The sequence below is a fragment of the Bos grunniens genome, chromosome 28 (genome assembly GCF_055505025.1).
Source record: "Bos grunniens cultivar Pamir isolate PY7600 chromosome 28, Bosgru_T2T1.0, whole genome shotgun sequence".
NCBI classification, from domain to species: domain Eukaryota; kingdom Metazoa; phylum Chordata; class Mammalia; order Artiodactyla; family Bovidae; genus Bos; species Bos grunniens.
Genome location: NC_141192.1, coordinates 30,918,569 through 30,941,276, shown reverse-complemented (window position 1 = coordinate 30,941,276; position 22,708 = coordinate 30,918,569). Strand labels below are relative to the sequence as shown.

Below are 22,708 nucleotides of genomic sequence, written 5' to 3'. Positions count from 1 at the left end.
CACTTGTTAGGGATGTATATTCTGCTAAACAATTGCAAAGGAGGAGGTAGTTACTGGATAACATCCCTTCTGTAAATAAGCAAAGTAGATTCACTCCTCTCTCATGTGTAAATTCATTTGTTCATCTCCTCCTTAAGGGACCAAATGCAGGTGGAGCTTTTTCCTTTAGATCTCCATGTTCTCCTCGATAAAGGACTGGTAGCAGCTATGGAACTTTGAAATTTTTCACTTTAGATGGAAATAATCTGAACATGAATGCATGCAGAAAGGAAAGGTTATGTCATAACAAGTAATTCATTTAGCACATTTGCATATCAGATCCTCTGTAATATGCCTTGCATACATTACTACTTCCTTTTCTTCTCACAGCAACTTTATGCAGCAGTGAAGATTGTTATCCCCACTTTCCTGGTGAGAAAAAGCATGGAGAAACCACACAGCTTGGAAGATTCAAGTTTGGGCATGACTGCCTTTGGGCATGTAATTCTATGCGTGCACTTTCCCCTATGCTACAGAGACTCCTTACAACAAAATAAAACAGCCTTTGTACATCTCCTAGGTTTGTAGCTTGGAGCACAGACCAACTAGTGCAATCCCCAAAACCAGGACTGCTAAAAAGCCTGAGAAAGAATATCAATTGTGAGAACAAGGAGGAAAATGTCTTAATAAATGTAGTTTGTACTTTCCAGAATCCACTCATTACCTGCACTGCTCAGCTCCTATAAAGCAAATAATCTAAATCTACCCAACATGTGTAAATTGCTGAAAGTATGGAAACACAGGTAACTCACAATAATGCCTTACTCAAAGTTTTCCTTTTAGCTGCAAATACACGTAACTCAAGAAAAAAGACAGGGATAAAAATAAAGTGTGATATCAAAACATATCCATAAGAGGAAAAATTGATTAAAAAATTGAAAAAAAAAAACTTCATCAAAAGGAAAAAAAAAAACTTCTGCTCTGTAAAATATCCTATGAAGAACATGAAAAGATAAGCTATAAGCTGGAAGAAAATATTTGCAAACCACATATTTGACAAACGACTTGTATCTAGAATACATGAAGAACACTTAAAACTCAGTTAAAAAAAAACAGAAATAAATATCTAGAAAATTGGCAAAAGACATGAACAGACATTTCACTGAAGAGGATAAACAGATGGCAAATAAGCACACGAAACAATGTTCAGCCCCATTAGCCACTGCTGCTGCTGCTGCTGCTAAGTCGCTTCAGTCGTGTCCGACTCTGTGCAACCCCATAGACGGCAGCTCACCAGGCTCCCCCATCCCTGGGATTCTCCAGGCAAGAACACCGGAGTGGGTTGCCATTTCCTTCTCCAATGCATGAAAGTGAAAAGTGAAAGTGAAGTGAACACTTCACTGAGTGAACACACTCAGTCGTGTCCGACTCTTTGCAACCCCATGGACTACAGCCTACCAGGCTCCTCCATCCATGGGATTTTCCAGGCAAGAGTACTGGAGTGGGGTGCCATTGCCTTCTCCGCCATTAGCCACTAGGGAAATGCAAATTAAAACCCCAATGAGCTACCATTACACACCTCCCAAAATAGCTAAAGTAAAAAATAGTGATAACCCCAAATGCTGACGAGAATGTGGAGAATGTGGATCACTCATACACTGCTGGTAGGAATGTAAAATAGTACAGCCTCTCTGGAGAAGAGGAGGGTAATTTTTTACAAAAAGTAGCATGTGCTTACCATTTGATCCAGCAGTTATCCTTGGGCACTTACCATGTTATCCAGCAGTTATTACTAGGCATTTATCTCAGAGTAATGAAAAGTTATATTCACACAAAAATGTGTACACAAATATCCAAAAAAACTTTACTCATAATATCACCAAAGTGGAAGCAATCCAAATGCTTTTCAATCAGAAAATAAACAAGTGGTGGTATATCCATATGATGGAATAATGAAAGTGAAAGTGAAGTCGCTCAGTCGTGTCTGACTCTTCGAGACCCTATGGACTGCAGCCTACCAGGCTTCTCCATCCATGGGATTTTCCAGGCAAGAGTACTGGATTGGGTTGCCATTGCCTTTTCCACCAGATATGTTGAGGTACTTCTAAATGTTCCTGCCATTTCTAGTGCCTTAATACTCAGCAATAAAAAGGAATGACTACTGATACAGGTAAAAACCTGAAAGGATCTCAAGAGACTTATGATAGAACTGAAAAAAAAAAAAACCTCAAAAACTTATATACTGTAGGAGTCTATCTATATAGTATTCTCAAAATAATAAAATTTTAGAGATAAAGAACAGATTAGTGGTAACCTGAGTTATGGAGTAGGGCAGGAAGCAGAGTGGCTGTGGTCATAAAAGAGTAGCACAAGGGCTCCTTGTGATGGATCTGTTCTCTATGCTGGATGTGGTGGCAGTCCCACCATTACACACATGTGATAAAACCGCATGGAACTGAATACACACACACACACACACACACGAGTACATGTAAAACTGTTGAAATCTGAATAAGGTCAATAGTGCATATCAATGTTCATTTCCTGGTTATGATATTGTACTATAAATTATGTAAGATGTTACCATGGGGAGAAGCTGAGTGATGGGTATATGGCCTCTCTGTGATATTTCCTATGAGTACATCAGTTCAGTTGCTCAGCTGTGTCCGACTCTTTGCAACCCCATGGACTGCAGCACGCCAGGCTTCTCTGTCCATCACCAACTCCCAGAGCTTGAACAAACTCATGTCCATCAAGTCGGTGATGCCAACAAACCATCTCGTCATCTGTTGCCCCCTTCTCCTCCTGCCTTCAATCTTTCCCAGCATCAAGGTCTTCTCCAAGAAGTCAGTTCTTCGCATCAGGTGGCCACAGTATTGGAGCTTCAGCTTCAGCATCAGTCCTTCCAATGAACATTCAGGACTGACTTCCTTTACCAGTGACTGGTTTGATCTCCTTGCAGTCCAAAGGACTCTCAAGAGTCTTCTCCAACACCACAGTTCAAAAGCATCAATTCTTCGGCACTCAGCTTTCTTTATAGTCTAACTCTCATATCCATACATGACTACTAGAAAAATCATAGCTTTGACTAGATGGACCTTTGTCAGCAAAAGTAATGTCTCTGCTTTTTAATATGCTGTCTAGGTTGAGCACACTTTTTCTTCCAAGGAGAAAGCATCTTTTATTTCATGGCTGCAGTCACCATCTGCAGTGATTTTGGAGCCCAAGAAAATAAAGTCTGTCACTGTTTCCACTGTTTCCCCACCTATTCACCATGAAGTGATGGGACCAGATGCCATGATCTTAGTTTTCTGAATGTTGAGTTTTAAGCCAGCTTTTTCACTTTCCTCTTTCACTTTGATCAAGACGCTGTTTAGTTCCTCTTCACTTTCCACCATAAGGGTGGTGTCATCTGCATATCTTTCCCGATTTGGAGCCAGTCTGTTGTTCCATGTCCAGTTCTAACTATTGCTTCTTGACCTGCATACAGATTTCTCAGGAGGCAGGTATGGTTGTCTGGTATTCCCATCTCTTGAAGAATTTTCCACAGTTTGTTGTGATCCACACAAAGGTTCTGGCATAATCGATAAAGTTTTTCTGGAATTCTCTTTTTTTTTTTCTGGCATTCTCTCTACAAGTACACATGTATCTACAATTACCTCAAAATAAAAAGTTAAAATTTTTTAATACAGTGGAATTGGATTATGTCATATAGCAAATTTTATGTTTACTCATGTTACTTAAAATGTAGTTTTACCTTCACAAAATGATGGATGGGAAGCTTATTTACATTTTAATGCCAAAGTTGATCATTTCTTTCTTTTACGTAAATAAAGCAATGAGACCCAGCAGTGAATTAAAACATATTTGGCTCTCCAACAAGAACTTACAGTTTTTCATGTCCACATGAAACTCTCGGTTCAAGAGTCCACAGAGAATAGTGCAAATGACCTTACACGGCAGTTAGGAGCCCTACAGGCTGTGTCTGGTTTCACTTCTTTCTAGTCTAGGCTAGATTTCACCTCTAGTAATAAGACAACACAAACATAATTTCCTTTAAAACATCAGTATTTAGAATGCCCCTCCTTACTAACTCCTTAAAGTTGAATATCTTATTTAACTTTACAGCAGGCAAGAAAAACTTTTCTCATATTTCTCCTACTGAATCATATGCCATGATCCAACCTTTCTTTTTAACAAATAGATGGAGGACCTCAATCATACTTACGAAGCTTTAGACATCTGTTTAAACAGCAAAATGTCCCGATGCCAGAGCCTCTCAGATCTCCTAGCAGATTTCATCCCTCACACACAACGTTAACATCCTAGGAGAGCAGACTTTTCCCAGGAACTCCCTCCCTCTTCAGTCAAAATAAAACTTGAATTCATTCCCATTGACTGTATCATTAGAGGAACATTTGCTTGCTGGATGCGTTGCACTGATTTAACTCTACTTTCAACAAGAGCACAGCATGAATTATAAAGCGGAGGAAGCACATGCTGACATGGCCTCAGTGTTTTTCTTCATCTTGGGTTTTTATCTGGACAAAAAGGTTATGAGCTTTAAAAATGCCAAACCATGACTTTATCTTGCAATTACTGTTGCTGTGTTCACATTCTGAGCCATGGCTGGCTGACACTAATTTCTTCTCTCTTGAACCCTGAGTCACAATGTTTGGAATCTTGGGGGACACCTTATAACATAGGGACCGCGATTCCCAGTACCTCTTGCTTATACCTTTAAAACAGGTAGGTTTTAAAGGAACTTTGGAAAAGGGGAAGGCTATCCCCAGTCAATACAGGCAATGAAAAGAGAATCTGGTAGAAATCCTTTTAAATTATTCTTTCAAGAGAAGGTTTTGATTAAAATAGTTTTTAGCAAATATTTTAGGGTAAGAAAAGCTTAGAAACTTACAAGGCAAGAGATGATTGATATAATATGATCTTTAAAATAAATTCTAAAGTTCAAAACAGGACAAAGATTTGCATGACCATATAAACAGGCAACATTTAAAATGACTATCACAAAGGGAATCAAACCTGTAAGTCACCATACAGGGTCTCTGAAGATCTAGAATTTTTTTTCCTTTTTTCTTTTTTTTTTTTTTTGGATAATGCCTGTAATGGGTCTAAAATTTTGAAGCAGATGGTACAGAAGAAAAAAAGAAAAGAACTTCAGATATCTTTGTCAAACAGTAAGTAGCAAATACTTACCATCATATTAAAAGGTTATTCATCCCTAAAAATAAATCAGCAAACAAATACATACACATGTTTCTATGCCACTCCCAAGTAATAACAAGTCAAGGCCAGTTTCAGATTTTTCCTACCTTGGCACCAGCTTCCTGAGGGCCTCAGTGCTAGGACTTCATGGGGTAAAAAGCAGACATGATAGTGTTACCTGGGGAGATTTGGGTATATATATACACATCTGATGATTCTTGCCTAATCTCCCTCATCACTGCAGCCACCACTCCCCCTTACCATTATGTCAAAATGACAATTTCAAAACAAATAAAAGCAGAGGAAGAATTGGGTGAAGAAATAAAAGAATCATTTCCTGGATTTCTTTTTCTGGAGCCCCCAGGTTAGAACTGTGCAGAAATGCCCATGGCTAAGCACCAATTAGGCATGCTGTAGGGTCCAGATCTCAAAGTGCTCTCTGTAACATGTTTCTCCCTTATTACCCCCCAGCCTCTAGAGAAGTCTTCAGACTGTCCCAGCTATATCTTGCAGGTATTGTGAGAAAATAAACAGAAGGATCAGTTGTCCACAGTGGGCTGGAATTCTAAAAAGAAGATGGAGAGCATGGCAACAGCAGTGGGAGTTGGAAGAGATCCCAAGAGGAAAGTCAGGCTTTGGGAAGGGTTGGAGTCTTGTGCTTCTGACAGCCACCTCACAAAGGCATGCTCTTACAGAGCAGTCTTGAGGTTCTGGGTTCGTTTCCCCAGTCACTTGAGTGATAACGACATTCCCCATCTCCATGTCCATACCATTCCCATTCACCACATCAGGCATCACCCCATGCGTTACAGCCACCAAACCCGATTTGTCCAGAAGAGCACACAAAGCTGGATATAGATCAGGCCCTAAGTGTGCCCATCAGGACCAGGCAAACTATGACCCTCTGTCCAAATCCAGCCCATCATCTGTTTTTATCAATAAAGTTTAACTGGAAACCTGCCATGTTCATTTGTATTGTCTATGAGTGATCTCATGCCACAAAACTGAACAGTTATAACAAACACCACATGACTCTCAAAGCCTAAACGATATACTATCTGATTCTTCTCACAAGACCCCTGAGAGAGGTAGTAAAAATAGGAAAATAGAAACGAATGCATCCTTCACATTGAATTTTTTTAAAACTCCTTTCCTATCCATAACCTTATTTGAATCTCTCAATATACTCTCTGGTTTTCCTACAAGAACTCTGAATGAGAAAGACTACCTTTTAAAAAAAAGTAGCCAAATAAGCACAGGGCTCTAGCACAATGTGTGATAATAACTGATTTACTATAATTTTCACACACTCTACTTGCTAGACAGGGCAAATGCCAATCATGTTGTTAATTCCTGACCTTCTCAGCTCTGGAGAGAAATTAACCACAGACAATTTAATGAACAATTTCCCCCTGATCTGGGGGTGTGACAATGAGAGCAAGGTAAGAGGACAGAGGGCCCTCGGGCCTTCTCTGCTGGAGGGCCTATCAGCCCCAACCTTTGAGAAAAGACTCATGGAACAGCTACTTCAGTGGGCAATCACCCATGGAAAGAGCTGCAGCTCTTGAAGATATCAAATATCTTTAATGCAGTTTGAGCTTTTTTATATTTTTCATATTTTCTAAGACAAATATATATTACCTTTGCAATTAGAAAAAAACTATTTAAAAATAAATTATACATAAGCACATTGTTTTCATATGCACTATTTAGATTATGTGTATTTCATCCATAAAGCTAATCTTCTAAAGAAAGAACCATTAAAAAGTCACTGTGCTGCCATACACAGTGTTCTGAGGCCACCAAAGTATTTAGTGTCTATTCCAGAACACCTGTTCACCTATAAGGTCTAATACAAGATCTCCCCAAACCTATTTGGTAGAGAATGTATTTTTTTTTTTAAGTTTTTTTTAGTAGTTTCAAATTTACCAAAAAAAAAAGATTGAAACAATAATAATACAGAGAGTTCTCACACACCCACCCCAGACCCAGCTTCCTCTATAAACACTTAACATCAGGGTAGTTACGTTTGTTATAATTGATAAACCAATACCGAGACATTATTGTTGCTGTTGTTCAATTGCTAAGTCATCTCCAACTCTTTGTGGCCCCATGGACTGCAGCATTCCAGGCTTCCCTGTCCTTCACTATCTTCCCGAGTGTGTTCAAATTCATGTTCACTGAGTCAGTGATGCCACCCAACCATCTAATCCTCTGTTGCCCCCTTCTCCTCTGCTCTCAATCCTTCCCAGCTATCAGGGTCTTTTCCAATAAGTTGGCTATTCACATCAGATGGCCAAAGCATTGGAGCTTCAACTTTACCATCATCCTTTGAATGAATATTCAAGGTTGATTTCCTTTAGGATATAGTATATTCAGACTTCCTTAGGTTTTTATCTAATGCTCTTTTTCTATTCCAGGATCACATCCAAGATACCAAATTACATTGTATTTCCTTAGGCTCCTCTAGGTTGTAACAATTTTTTAGAATTTCCTTAGTTTTGATGACCTTGTCAGTTTTGAGGAGTAATGGTCAGGTTATGTTGTAGGATGTCCCACTATCAGAATTTGTATAAAGTTTTTCTCATGATTCAACTAGGGTTATGGGGTTTGGCTGAGGAGGATCTCAGAAGTAAAGTAACATTTTCATTACACTGTATCAAGGGTACAAAGTATTAGCATGACATATACTGATGTTGACTTGATCATCTGGATAAATTAGTAGTATTTGTTAGGTTTCTCCACTGTACAATTACTCTTTTCTTTCCCTCTCCCTTTCCATACTGTTCACTTTGTAAGGAAGTTACCAGGCAGAGTCTGCAGTTAAAGAGGGGGATGCTAGACTTCGCCTCATTGAGGGGGGAGTATCTCCATAAATCAGGCTTCTCAGGTGCCTGACAGGAAAGAACCCACCTGCCAATACAGGAGATGAGGGTTTGATCCCTGGGTCAGGAAGAGCCCCTGGAGAAGGAAATGGCTATCCACTCCAATATTCTTGCCTTGGAAATTCCATGGACAGAGGAGCCTGGAGGGCTACGGTCCATGGGGTCACAAAACAGTCAGACACTACTTAGCCACTAAACAACATCAACGACAATCTCTATAGATTATTTGGAATCCTTCTGCAGAGACTTGCCTCTTTGTCCTCATATCGTAATTTATCCAATCCTTCACTCAGATCAGTATGAATTTATGGATATTTATTGTAAATAAACAAGGGAATACACTTTAACAAAGCGATAAAATGCAGTCTTCCCGAGGAAAATAGGAGTGAGAATTCAGGTCCTGCCTCTGATGCTGAAACAATGGATGTTGCTTTTTGGAACAATCTGTTTCCATGACCAGCTTCATCCCTCTGGGGATGGTTCTCTCACTATGAAAAATAGAAAAGATACAAATTTAAATGCTGAGTCCAACCTTTCTCATTCCAGCCACACCTGACTTGTGGCTTCTGCCTGCAGGAGTCATTTAAGAAATACTTGCAAAATGACCAGTCGACAGAAGAATGAGTCCCTAAATCTCTTAAGAGCACAATCTGAGTATCAGACAAGGCGACAGAGAACATTTTCTGGCAGATACACTGTGGTTCGGACAGAGGCCCTGATTTTGCAGAGAACTCGTTCTCCTCTATTCTCTCACCTATAACCATCAGATTGTAGACTTTCCCAGCAAATGGAGGAAGGGGCAAAACTCTTGCCCCTGCCATTGAATTTTGCTGTTGAACTAAGAATCTCTTATTTCTCATGTGAAAATTCATATAAGCACATTTGGATTTTCAGATCATTACCCAAAAGACAAGGATCTTTTGAACCAGAGGAGGGCATTCCTCCAAGAAACAAAGCACTAAGAGTGGGTCAGGACTGTGGGCAGGAGGGGCGCCTGCTTCACCGTACCCCTCACACCCACAAAGAAGAGATGATAAGTAAATATATGACAAATTACTGGAAGAAGAAAACCGAGGCTCAGGCGTCAGGAAGCCTGTGTTCCCATCCTCTAACCAGTTGTCTGTCCTGGAGTAATCATTTCCTTAATCAGGATTTCAGTTTTTCTCGGGCAGGGATATAGAGAAGCAGTTCTTTCCAGCTGTTAAAAGCAAAAGCATTCAACATACCTTGCCCTGGATGTTCTTAAGCTTTAAAATATGTCCCAAGAACCCTACTGAGAAAATGCCTTTGCTGGGTGGAAGTAGCTAGATTGATTACAACTGCGTGACAGTCACAGAAAATATTTAGGGCGGCCACTTCCAGCAGTTTCAGTGATTGCTCCTAAAGGGAAAAGGGCAGTGAGAATAAAGAATAGAGCTAGTTTTCATAGCTACTTTTCCAGATCAAGCCAGATTTCAGCAAAATCAAGAATTAAACAGGCAAGGCTTCTTCATCCTCTTATTTTAAAGGATTTATTATTTAAAAAAATTTTTTTAAATTCTGGTTTTGCCTTAAAGAATTTTAAAAATTCTTCTTTTAACAATTTTGTTTAATAATTTTTAAAAACAACTTGTTATTTACAGAAATATGACCTATGCATAGTGGAAAATAATAAAAAGCAAACAAGAAAAACTGAAAAACATCACATTTTTACCATGCAGAGATCACCCCTATTACACCTTAGGGCAAGTCATTTGGGGTCATTTTCTAAATATATTTGTTGGCATGTTTTAGCTGACATGAGACTATACACTATTTTTTTTTTTGTTTTTTGTTTTTTTTTTTTTTTTTTTTTAATTCTCTTTATTACTTTTAAAAAAAAATCACATGCTCCCCATCCTCAACCCTCCTCCCTCCCAACCTCCCCATACCATCCCCCTGGGCCTTCCCAGCGCACCAGCCCCAAGCATCCAGCATCGTGCACTGAACCTGGACTGGCATCTCGTTTCATACATGACATTTCACATGTTTCAATGACATTCTCCCAAATCTTCCCACCCTCTCCCACAGAGTCCATAAGACTGTTCTATACATCAGTGTCTCTTTTGCTGTCTCGTACACAGGGTTATCGTTACCATCTTTCTAAATTCCATATACATGCGTTAGTATACTGTATTTATGTTTTTCCTTCTGGCTTACTTCACTCTGTATAATAGTCTCCAGTTTCATCCACCTCATTAGAACTGATTCAAATGTATTCTTTTTAATGGCTGAGTAATACTCCATTGTGTATATGTACCACAGCTTTCTTATCCATTCATCTGCTGATGGACATCTAGGTTGCTTCCATGTCCTGGCTATTATAAACAGTGCTGCGATGAACATTGGGGTACACGTGTCTCTTTCCCTTCTGGTTTCCTCAGTGTGTATGCCCAGCAGTGGGATTGCTGGATCATAAGGCAGTTCTATTTCCAGTTTTTTAAGGAATCTCCACACTGTTCTCCATAGTGGCTGTACTAATTTGCATTCCCACCAACAGTGTAAGAGGGTTCCCTTTCCTCCACACCCTCTCCAGCATTTATTATTTGTAGACTTTTGGATCGCAGCCATTCTGACTGGTGTGAAATGGTACCTCATAGTGGTTTTGATTTGCATTTCTCTGATAAAGAGTGATGTTGAACATCTTTTCAAGTGTTTGTTAGCCATCTGTATGTCTTCTTTGGAGAAATGTCTATTTAGATCTTTGGCCCATTTTTTGATTGGGTCATTTATTTTTCTGGAGTTGAGCTGTAGGAATTGCTTGTATATTTTTGAGATTAGTTGTTTGTCGGTTGCTTCATTTGCTATTATTTTCTCCCATTCTGAAGGTTGTCTTTTCACCTTGCTGATAGTTTCCTTTGATGTGCAGAAGCTTTTAAATTTAATTAGGTCCCATTTGTTTATTTTTGCTTTTATTTCCAATATTCTGGGAGGTGGGTCATAGAGGATCCTGCTGTGATGTATGTCAGAGAGTGTTTTGCCTATGTTCTCCTCTAGGAGTTTTATAGTTTCTGGTCTTATGTTGAGATCTTTAATCCATTTTGAGTTTATTTTTGTATATGGTGTTAGAAAGTGTTCTAGTTTCATTCTTTTACAAGTGGTTGACCAGATTTCCCAGCACCACTTGTTAAAGAGATTGTCTTTAATCCACTGTATATTCTTGCCTCCTTTGTCAAAGATAAGGTGTCCATATGTGCGTGGATTTATCTCTGGGCTTTCTATTTTGTTCCATTGATCTATATTTCTGTCTTTGTGCCAGTACCATACTGTCTTGATAACTGTGGCTTTGTAGTAGAGCCTGAAGTCAGGTAGGTTGATTCCTCCAGTTCCATTTTTCTTTCTCAAGATCGCTTTGGCTATTCGAGGTTTTTTGTATTTCCATACAAATTGTGAAATTATTTGTTCTAGCTCTGTGAAGAATACTGTTGGTAGCTTGATAGGGATTGCATTGAATCTATAAATTGCTTTGGGTAGTATACTCATTTTCACTATATTGATTCTTCCAATCCATGAACATGGTATATTTCTCCATCTATTAGTGTCCTCTTTGATTTCTTTCACCAGTGTTTTATAGTTTTCTATATATAGGTCTTTAGTTTCTTTAGGTAGATATATTCCTAAGTATTTTATTCTCTTCGTTGCAATGGTGAATGGAATTGTTTCCTTAATTTCTCTTTCTGTTTTCTCATTATTAGTGTATAGGAATGCAAGGGATTTCTGTGTGTTGATTTTATATCCTGCAACTTTACTATAATCATTGATTAGTTCTAGTAATTTTCTGGTGGAGTCTTTAGGGTTTTCTATGTAGAGGATCATGTCATCTGCAAATAGTGAGAGTTTTACTTCTTCTTTTCCAATTTGGATTCCTTTTATTTCTTTTTCTGCTCTGATTGCTGTAGCCAAAACTTCCAAAACTATGTTGAATAGTAATGGTGAAAGTGGGCACCCTTGTTTTGTTCCTGACTTTAGAGGAATTGCTTTCAATTTTTCACCATTGAGGATAATGTTTGCTGTGGGTTTGTCATATATAGCTTTTATTATGTTGAGGTATGTTCCTTCTATTCCTGCTTTCTGGAGAGTTTTTATCATAAATGGGTGTTGAATTTTGTCAAAGGCTTTCTCTGCATCTATTGAGATAATCATATGGTTTTTGTTTTTCAATTTGTTAATGTGGTGTATTACATTGATTGATTTGCGGATATTGAAGAATCCTTGCATCCCTGGGATAAAGCCCACTTGGTCATGGTGTATGATCTTTTTAATGTGTTGTTGGATTCTGATTGCTAGAATTTTGTTTAGGATTTTTGCATCTATGTTCATCAGTGATATTGGCCTATAGTTTTCTTTTTTTGTGGCATCTTTGTCAGGTTTTGGTATTAGGGTGATGGTGGCCTCATAGAATGAGTTTGGAAGTTTACCTTCCTCTGCAATTTTCTGGAAGAGTTTGAGCAGGATAGGTGTTAGCTCTTCTCTAAATTTTTGGTAGAATTCAGCTGTGAAGCCGTCTGGACCTGGGCTTTTGTTTGCTGGAAGATTTTTGATTACAGTTTCAATTTCCATGCTTGTGATGGGTCTGTTAAGGTTTTCTATTTCTTCCTGGTCGAGTTTTGGAAAGTTGTACTTTTCTAAGAATTTGTCCATTTCTTCCTCGTTGTCCATTTTATTGGCATATAATTGTTGATAATAGTCTCTTATGATCCTTTGTATTTCTATGTTGTCTGTTGTGATCTCTCCACTGTCATTACTAATTTTATTGATTTGATTTTTCTCCCTTTGTTTCTTGATGAGTCTGGCTAATGGTTTGTCAATTTTATTTATCCTTTCAAAGAACCAGCTTTTGGCTTTGTTGATTTTTGCTATGGTCTCTTTTGTTTCTTTTGCATTTATTTCTGCTCTAATTTTTAAGATTTCTTTCCTTCTACTAACCCTGGGGTTCTTCATTTCTTCCTTTTCTAGTTGTTTGAGGTGTAGAGTTAGGTTATTTATTTGACTTTTTTCTTGTTTCTTGAGGTGTGCCTGTATTGCTATGAACTTTCCCCTTAGGACTGCTTTTACTGTGTCCCACAGGTTTTGGGTTGTTGTGTTTTCATTTTCATTCGTTTCTATGCAAATTTTGATTTCTTTTTTGATTTCTTCTGTGATTTGTTTGTTATTCAGCAGCGTGTTGTTCAGCCTCCATATGTTGGAATTTTTAATAGTTTTTCTCCTGTAATTGAGATCTAATCTTACTGCATTGTGGTCAGAAAAGATGCTTGGAATGATTTCTATTTTTTTGAATTTACCAAGGCTAGCTTTATGGCCCAGGATGTGATCTATCCTGGAGAAGGTTCCATGTGCGCTTGAGAAAAAGGTGAAATTCATTGTTTTGGGATGAAATGTCCTATAGATATCAATTAGGTCTAACTGGTCTATTGTATCGTTTAAAGTTTGTGTTTCCTTATTAATTTTCTGTTTAGTTGATCTATCCATAGGTGTGAGTGGGGTATTAAAGTCTCCCACTATTATTGTGTTATTGTTAATTTCTCCTTTCATACTTGTTAGCATTTGTCTTACATACTGCGGTGCTCCCGTGTTGGGTGCATATATATTTATAATTGTTATATCTTCTTCTTGGATTGATCCTTTGATCATTATGTAGTGACCTTCTTTGTCTCTTTTCACAGCCTTTGTTTTAAAGTCTATTTTATCTGATATGAGTATTGCTACTCCTGCTTTCTTTTGGTCCCTATTTGCATGGAAAATCTTTTTCCAGCCCTTCACTTTCAGTCTGTATGTGTCCCCTGTTTTGAGGTGGGTCTCCTGTAGACAACATATGTAGGGGTCTTGTTTTTGTATCCATTCAGCCAGTCTTTGTCTTTTGGTTGGGGCATTCAACCCATTTACGTTTAAGGTAATTACTGATAAGTATGATCCCGTTGCCATTTACTTTATTGTTTGGGGTTCGAATTTATACACCATTTTTGTGTTTCCTGTCTAGAGAATATCCTTTAGTATTTGTTGTAGAGCTGGTTTGGTGGTGCAGAATTCTCTCAGCTTTTGCTTGTCTGAGAAGCTTTTGATTTCTCCTTCATACTTGAATGAAATCCTTGCTGGGTACAATAATCTGGGCTGTAGGTTATTTTCTTTCATCATTTTAAGTATGTCTTGCCATTCCCTCCTGGCTTGAAGAGTTTCTATTGAAAGATCAGCTGTTATCCTTATGGGAATTCCCTTGTGTGTTATTTGTTGTTTTTCCCTTGCTGCTTTTAATATTTGTTCTTTGTGTTTGATCTTTGTTAATTTGAGTAATATGTGTCTTGGGGTGTTTCGCCTTGGGTTTATCCTGTTTGGGATTCTCTGGGTTTCTTGGACTTGGGTGATTATTTCCTTCCCCAGTTTAGGGAAGTTTTCCACTATTATCTCCTCAAGTATTTTCTCATGGTCTTTCTTTTTGTCTTCTTCTTCTGGAACCCCTATGATTCGAATGTTGTAGCGTTTAATATTGTCCTGGAGGTCTCTGAGATTGTCCTCATTTCTTTTAATTCGTTTTTCTTTTATTCTCTCTGATTCATTTATTTCTACCATTCTATCTTCTAATTCACTAATCCTATCTTCTGCCTCTGTTATTCTACTATTTGTTGCCTCCAGAGTGTTTTTAATTTCATTTATTGCATTATTCATTGTATATTGACTCTTTTTTATTTCTTCTAGGTCCTTGTTAAACCTTTCTTGCATCTTCTCAATCCTTGTCTCCAAGCTATTTATCTGTGATTCCATTTTAATTTCTAGATTTTGGATCAATTTCACTATCATTATTCGGAATTCTTTATCAGGTAGATTCCCTATCTCTTCCTCTTTTGTTTGGTTTGGTGGGCATTTATCCTGTTCCTTTATCTGCTGGCTATTCCTCTGTCTCTTCATCTTGTTTAAATTGCTGAGTATGGGGTGTCCTTTCTGTATTCTGGCAGTTTGTGGAGTTCTCTTTATTGTGGTTATTCCTCACTGTGTGTGGGTTTGTACAGGTGGCTTGTCAAGGTTTCCTGGTTAGGGAAGCTTGTGTCAGTGTTCTGATGGGTGGAACTGTATTTCTTCTCTTTGTTCAGTCGCGCTGTGGGGAGGGAGGGAGGGATGCTGCAAGCAAATAACACTGGCGTGCGCTCACAGTGCCTCAGACACACTGGGTCTGCCCCCGCTCACTGCGCGTGTAGCCTCCCTGCCCACACTGCTCGGGCTCTAGGTTGTTCCGCCGGGAACAATCCAAGGCTGGCCCTGGGTTGCATGTACCTCCCAGGTCCAAGCCACTCAGGTTCAGGCACTCGGATAGTCCTCAGAGGCGCAGACTCAGTTGGGCCTGAGTATTGTGCTCTTCCCAGGTCCGAGCAGCTCAAGTGATGAGGTGTTTGGCGAGCGCCAATGCTGCGACTTATCGCCTCCCCGCCACTCGGTTATCTGGGCGCAAAACCGGCGCACCTTCTTAGGCAGATGTTAACCGTCCAGACCCCCAAGAAGTTTTAGTTAGCAAAGAAGCCTGCTTACAGTTTTATAGATAATGTCTCTCTGGGGCTGCGATTGCCCCCTTCCGGCTCTGGCTGCCTATCACCGGAGGGGGAAGGTCTGCAGCCGGCTATCTCTGTTCAATTCTTTGTTCCGTGCACGGGCCTGGCGGTCTTAGGTTGGGGCTGGCTTTTCGCGTAGTAGATATCCCACAGTCTGGTTTGTTAGCCCAAATTATTTCGCTCAGATAGTGCTCAGGGTATTCAGGCCAGATTCTTACTCTAAGCGATGCAGCCCGCGCTGCGCCTCCCTGCCCAGCCCCCGCTTGTTAATGGCGCCTGCAGGCGTCTGCGCTGCTTCTCCACTGGGGGAGTTACCGTAGGACTCGCAATCTTCGAGTTTTAATTGTTTATTTATTTTTTCTTCCTGTTACGTTGCCCTCTGTGCTTCCAAAGCTCGGCGCAGATTCGGCAGTGAGAAGGTTTCCTGGTGTTTGGAAACTTCTCTCTTTTTAAGACTCCCTTCCCGGGACGGAGCTCCGTCCCTCCCTCTTTTGTCTCTTTTTTTGTCTTTTATATTTTTTCCTACCTCCTTTCGAAGAGTTGGATTGCTTTTCTGGGTGCCTGATGTCCTCTGCCGGCATTCAGAAGTTGTTTTGTGGAATTTACTCGACGTTTAAATGCTCTTTTGATGAATTTGTGGGGGAGAAAGTGTTCTCCCTGTCCTACTCCTCCGCCATCTTGGCTCCTCCTCCGAGACTATACACTATTATCTATTTTTTCAATGAACGATCTTTATTATATCAGCTAAAATCCAGATAACATTCAAATTTTCTGAACTGACCCCCAAATTTCCTTTAGCCAGCTTTTTCAAACCAATATCTAATCCAGGATGATTCACTGCATCTTTTCCTTTTTCCCTTCAGTCTCGTTTAACTTAGCTGACATGAAATAGATGGCCCCAAATATCCTGGGAAATGCACCCCCCCCCCCACTTCTGGATTTGGATCTGTCTTTGTTGCTGTCTTACAGTGTTGTTTAACTGTCCCTGTACAATAGAGGCTCAGTCTGAAGGGTTGAACGGATTCAAGGTGCATCAGGAGGCTGGAAATATCTTGGCGTGACGTGAATGGCACCAAGTCTGATCCTCGATTAGCGTACTGACGGTCTGCCTCACACTGTGCCTTCCTCCGAGCATGTTTGTGCCTTCCTCTGAGCATGTCTCCCCCAAATCCATATGCTGAAACCCTCATACCATCACCCCAATGTGATGGTATGAGGAGGTGGGGCCTTCGGGAGGTGACTGGGTCGTGAGGGTGGAACCTCCATGTTGGGATTAATGTCCATATAAAGAGTGAGAGCCATCTCTCCCTCCTTAAAAGGATCCAACAAGACATCCACAAACCAGACAGACCCTGATCTCAGACTTCCAGTCTCCAGAACCACAAAAAATAAACTTTTCTTGTTTATAAACCACCCGCTCTGTGGTCCTTAGATACAGTGGCCCAGACTGACTAAGGCAAACACCATGTCACTATGAGCTTCATCACCATCATCAGGCACCCACTCTCAGAGTCATTTTGTACCTCACTTATCTCATCTCGGTTCTAGCCCTAGTTATCAACATCAGTGAATTCTTAGCAGGTCCAAGTAAAGGCCTTTACATGTTCATAAATTCATTTAATGGGAAGAGGAAATTGAGGCACAGAAATCTCACCAGTAAACATTCTGCCCAAGTTACACAGCTAATGAAGAATAGAGTTTGGATTTGAATGGGTGACAACAGTTAAATGTGTCCCTAAGGCTTTGGTGTTTGGAGACTGGGGCCTCTGGATACCGACTGTATTTATTGCTCTTTAGTATGAGCATATCTCTGCAAAAAAAAAAAAAATCTGAGGACTTATTTTTGACAGAAATCTATGGGATGAAGCAGTCAATCATTAAGAGTGGTAAGTTACTCAGGAAGAATCTGCCAGAGACTAATGGTGTGACCACAGGCAATCAATTGTCTCTCTCTGAACCAGTAAGGAAATTGCAAATGGCCATACCTTTCTTCCAGAAGTAAATGATACAGGGATAAAGGAGTATGGGTGCCAGATAATAGGGAATAAGTGAGGTTATGGAGGCTAGGCTTCTACCCCATCTTTCTGTTTTCTAGTGCCATTTATTTTCAACCAGTCCTGGCCAAACCCACAAGTCTTAGTAAAATTCATCTGCAGGTCGAGTAAATGCAGTTTCCAGGGTGTATCAACGGCCAGGGCCTAACTCCTGACTTGGAGCAACTGAAAACATGAGCTCAACATTTTACAGTAACAGCAGCTGGAGATGCCAAGTTCCCTGGCTAAGCCAAGTCATCTGTGAAATGTGGACACAATTCAATTTAAATAATAGAACAGTAGCAGCCGGGATTTATGTTTCTGTGTGACTCTGCATAGTTCAGATTGGACCCACTACACTGCCTGATTTCTCAGCAGGCAGTTAGCCTGTAGGAGATGTTCCATATCCAATAACAAATCTCATTTCCTCTCAGACTCAAGGAGACAACAAAAGCCAGATGGCCCTTCAAGGCTGTTAATTATGCTCAAGGATCCCAAGATGGATGCGGCCTACTTCAGGACTTTTTCCTCTAAACCACAAGGTGGCGCTGAAACACAGGAAATGCTTCTGAAGCTTTGGGCGTCACCTGCTAGGAGCAGTGGGGAAAAAGGAAAGCAAACAACTCATCTGAGGTGGTGGAACTGAAAAGGACACCAGCTCAGGAGGCCTAGCAAGGAAGGTCTCAGCATGCAGCAAATTCCCAGTTAGACTTCTAAATCCACAGGTGCCCAAGTTTCAGGCTGCAGGTAAATGACATCTGAAAATGCAAAGCTTAAAGAGCAATTAAGTCATGCTCTGGTTTGTTAATGAAGCCAGCACTAAGCAATGGGGCATGTAATTAATGTAATTGAGCTCCGAACTGAAAAAGCCACTAAGTCTCTTGTCATAAATTCTACACCTGTTAAGGGATGTGTGCGCATATAGGTGAGCTGAACGATGGGGAAAAAACCCTGGGAAGACCCTGCAGAAAATCATAGACAACTGGGAGGTCACCTCCCCCACAATCCAGGAAGCGGAGAGAGAGAAAGAAAACAGCTTTCCCCACAGTCTTTCTAGACCTGTGCTGTCATACAGTACCCACGTGTGCCCACTGGGTACTTTCTGAACTGAGAAGAGCTGCAGTTTCCAAATATACACTAGATTTCAAAAAAAAAAAAAAAAAAATGCAAACCATCTCATTAAGCACACTGTGTATTAGTTACATTTTGAAATGATAGCATTTTGGATCCACTGAATGAAATCAAATATTAAAATTAATTTCCCATTTAGTTCCTAAAAAAAACTGTAAATTACATATGTGCTTCTCATTGTATTTCTACTGCATATTGCTGCTCTATAAGCAAGAGCTTCCCTAGTGGCTCAGATGGTAAAGAATCTGCCTGCAATGCAGGAGACCCGGGTTCAATATCTGGGTTGGGAAAATCCCCTGGAGAAGGAAATGGCAACTCACTCCAGTATTCTTGCCTGGAGAATTCCATGGACAGAGGAGCCTGTGGCAGGGTACAGTCCATGAGGTTGCAAAGGGTCAGATACCAGCAAGCAATTAACACTAGGAGCGAGGCACTCGTACAACCGTATTGTTTGTAAAATACTGAAATATCAGTGGAATGGTAACCCTGCCCTTGTCCCCCAATTCCTCCTTGAGTTCTCACTGCCTTGGCTGCTCAAGTCCCTCAGTCTTGCAGTGCCTGCCACCCAGCCAGCTCGTGATAAGCCCCTCATTTCCTTGTGTCCATCCCAGCAATCCCAGATCGACCCTGGATCCACAAGAGAGTTGACACTCCTGGGGGTGGTGCTAGCCCCCTGCAGACCAATGCCCCGTGTCCATCTGGCCTCCACCTAGTCATCCTGCCTTGGTCGTTGGTGAGAAATGCAGACTTCACAGTGACTCTGCCTGTCAAATATTTTGCATCTCACCCACACCTATAAAGCTTGCACTTAGCTCCATCGTGATTTTTCTCTGTTTATATGCTGATTTCCCTAAGTAGAACGTGAGCTCATGGGTGGCAGAGCAAGTCTTAACCAGCCTTTTATTCCATGTTCTCAGTACCGGGAGTAAATGCATAGATGTATGTCACACGTATGTTCTTTGCATATGTGTTGGTGAAAGTAAGAAATGGGAAGACTCTTGAGCAGCATCAGGAGGCCACACGGTGGTCCTCAGATCAGTCTCCACATCCAGAAAGGAGGCTGACTTCTCCCTAAGAGATTTCAAGGTCAGTTTCCCCCTTGGGGTTATGCTTCCTGGGAAAAACGAGGAGCGGGAAATCTCTGAAGGGTTTGCAAGGTGAAGAAAGAATCTACCAGTGTGTCGTGTTGAAAATCCTCATGGAATAAGATGACAGAGTCACTTTTAGTCTGTACTTCAAGGTCTCAATCTGATTCTTCAAATCCCTGTTCAGTTTCCCACCTATAGTTGTCTCTCTGAAACCAAGTCCCTCTAAAACCGAGTTTGTGATTAATGTCTCTGTCCAAAAGCTTATTCCCATTCTTATCCTCAATCCTGCGCTGAGCACCAATCAAGAGTTAGATGACTGAAATTGTTGGTTGCCGATAACATCATTAATATACTGAAGTTGCTATTACAGACATCATCATTAACAAACTCAGGTCCCTTCTACAGGGCAAGACGAGCTAACAGGCCCACGAGTGATGGACCACCTAGCCAGAGAATCCTAAACCAGAGACATCCTGACTCCTGAAACCACGATTAAGAAATGTCACAGAAATGTCACAATGATTAATCCCAGCCTCCATATTCTTCTCCCTTAAAAAAAAAACTCCTCACTCCAAGACCAAGTGGAGTAGACCTGAGGCTCATCTCCCACCCCCTCACTCCGCACATGCGATAAACACTGTACTTTCCATCCCCACACCTGCTGTCAGCAGACTGGTTTTGCTGCATGTCAGCCAATGGACGCAAGTCCTGTTTGGTAATATCTCCAAGCTGTCACTGGACTCAAAATTTCCAGGACACAGGACAGTTAAGTTTTCACTTCTCAGACTGTAAATTTGAAATAATCCTTGCAGCAAAAGGTCTTAGAAATGAAGCCATGTTAACCTAGATCTTTGAAAGAAGAACAGAGATTCTGCCCTTGCTCCCCAGTGATGAATCCCTTGTCAGCTTGAAAAGACTGGATTACTGTGCCCCCTCGGGGAGACAGAAGCACCTCTCAGAGACTCAGAGCCCCACACCTGGCAAGCACAGTGAGGCTTTCAGTATTGTGGAGAGGAAGAACATCGTGCCTTCCAGATAGGACCCCAGCTGTGGCCAGCCTCACAGTTATTACCCTTTATCAAGTGCTCATGAGGTCCCAAGATCCCTGCTAAGGTATTTCCAAACCTTACCTCAATCATCATTCCAAAGAGATGAGTACTTTCATTTATCCCTACTTTACAAAGGAGGAAACAGACGCTCAGAGGGGTTAAGCAACTTGCTCAATATCAGGCAGCAGATCAGTGCTGAGGTGTATCGAAATTCAAAGTCCATGTTCTTAATCACTACAAAATGCTACTCCTCATACATGGGAGGTATGGATTAGCCAAGAAGGGACTACACAAAACTATGCCTGGCAGAAACGTAAGTCTCAGCAGCATCTCTCTACACAAGTGATGTGGAGGGGATGAGACTGTGCTGAAGGAGGGGAAGGGTACCACCTTGCAAGTGTGGGGTCAAGTTAACACCTGACGACTCTTCTTTGAATTCATGTGGCTGACTGGGGGGCTGTTTGATGAGCATGATACCCGCCAATCAATTGTGAACGAGAAAGACAGTTATGGTCACCTACTGGTGAAAGGTACAGAAGAAGGGAAGAAAAAGAAAGCTTATCAGGGTACATAGAATCCCAGGGACGGAGGAGCCTGGTGGGCTGCCGTCTATGGGGTCACACAGAGTCGGACACGACTGGAGCGACTTAGCAGCAGCAGCACACATCACTTCAATCTAACCTTCACAGCACAGAGGCCCAGAGAGGCTGACTTTGGAATTGTTCACACAGTAAGAAGCAAAGAAAGGATCCAACTCAGGACACAATATCCCAAGAACAGGTGGCTGCTCTAGAGACCTTTCTCAAACCATATGACCCTGCACCCCTTCCCAATAAAGTCTTTTGCTTTGTCAGTATGTGTCTCCTCAGACAACTCATTTTCCACTGTTAGACAAGAGCCCACTCTTAGGCCCTAGAAGGGGTCCCCCTTTTGGCAACACCACTGCATTACTGTCATCATCTACCCTACCCTAGGCTGTAAATTCCTGGAAGGCAAAGATCTCTCCTCTTTGAACTCACACATGCAATAAATATAAAGCACCTAGTAACCATTATAACCATCCACAAAAGAAGGAACCAACTCCAATCTCTTAATTCCCTACAAGAAGTTCAATACTTTAAACTTTTTCCAAATACAGTATTAAATACACGTGCACACACATAAAAGATTTTCAAATGGTCAGAAAAGAATGAAGGACAAGTCTTCTTCACATCCTAGTTGCACAGTAGCCCTAACCTTCAGAAATAGTCACTACATCTTATTCTGGATCATTCCAGAAATGTATGCATAAGAAGCATATCTTATGTATATACATGAATTATATGCATATATATTATGAATATATATATTCCTGCATATATGTATATATCCACATATTCCTCCCATTTATATAAATGAAAGATACTGTGCTACTTGGGATTCCCAGGTGTCTCAGCATTTAAGAATCCACCTGCTAATGCAGGAGACATGGGTTCAATCCCTGGGTTGGGAAGATCCCCTGGAGAAGGAAATGGAAACCCACTCCAGTATTCTTGCCTGGGATATCCTATGGACTGAGGAGCCTGGTAGGCTACAGTCCATGGGGTGGCAGAAATCGGACACAACTTGGCGACTACACAACTGTGCTACTTATTCTCCATTTGCCACTCCCAGTCTCAAGCCATTTTACATCCTATCTGCCCCAAGAGGTGGCCCCTGCGTACTTCATTACCCAGTCTCCCTTGCTGGCTGGTTTCTAGTTGAGTCTCTAATGACTGGCACAGAAGG

General features: G+C 40.9%; 1 protein-coding gene across 38 annotated transcripts in view; it reads right to left on the bottom strand.

The window, feature by feature from the left end:
* LOC147343084 (uncharacterized) overlaps window positions 1–22,708 on the bottom strand; it is a 282,954-nt gene that overhangs the window by 246,833 nt on the left and 13,413 nt on the right. For 15 of the 38 annotated variants that reach the window (XR_015156997.1, XR_015156999.1, XR_015156998.1 and 12 more), the window contains one exon: window positions 8,386–8,575. The exons of 21 other annotated variants lie outside the window; for them this stretch is intronic. Coding sequence is in view for 1 of the 17 variants with exons in the window: in XM_086382503.1 (XP_086238629.1) it covers window positions 8,431–8,575 (145 nt within the window). In the remaining 16 variants the exon portion in view is untranslated. Of the gene's footprint in view, window positions 1–4,382; window positions 4,521–5,309; window positions 5,381–8,385; window positions 8,576–22,708 lie in introns of those variants that run through there. 2 more of the 38 variants (XR_015156992.1, XR_015156994.1) reach the window with 2 other exon arrangements.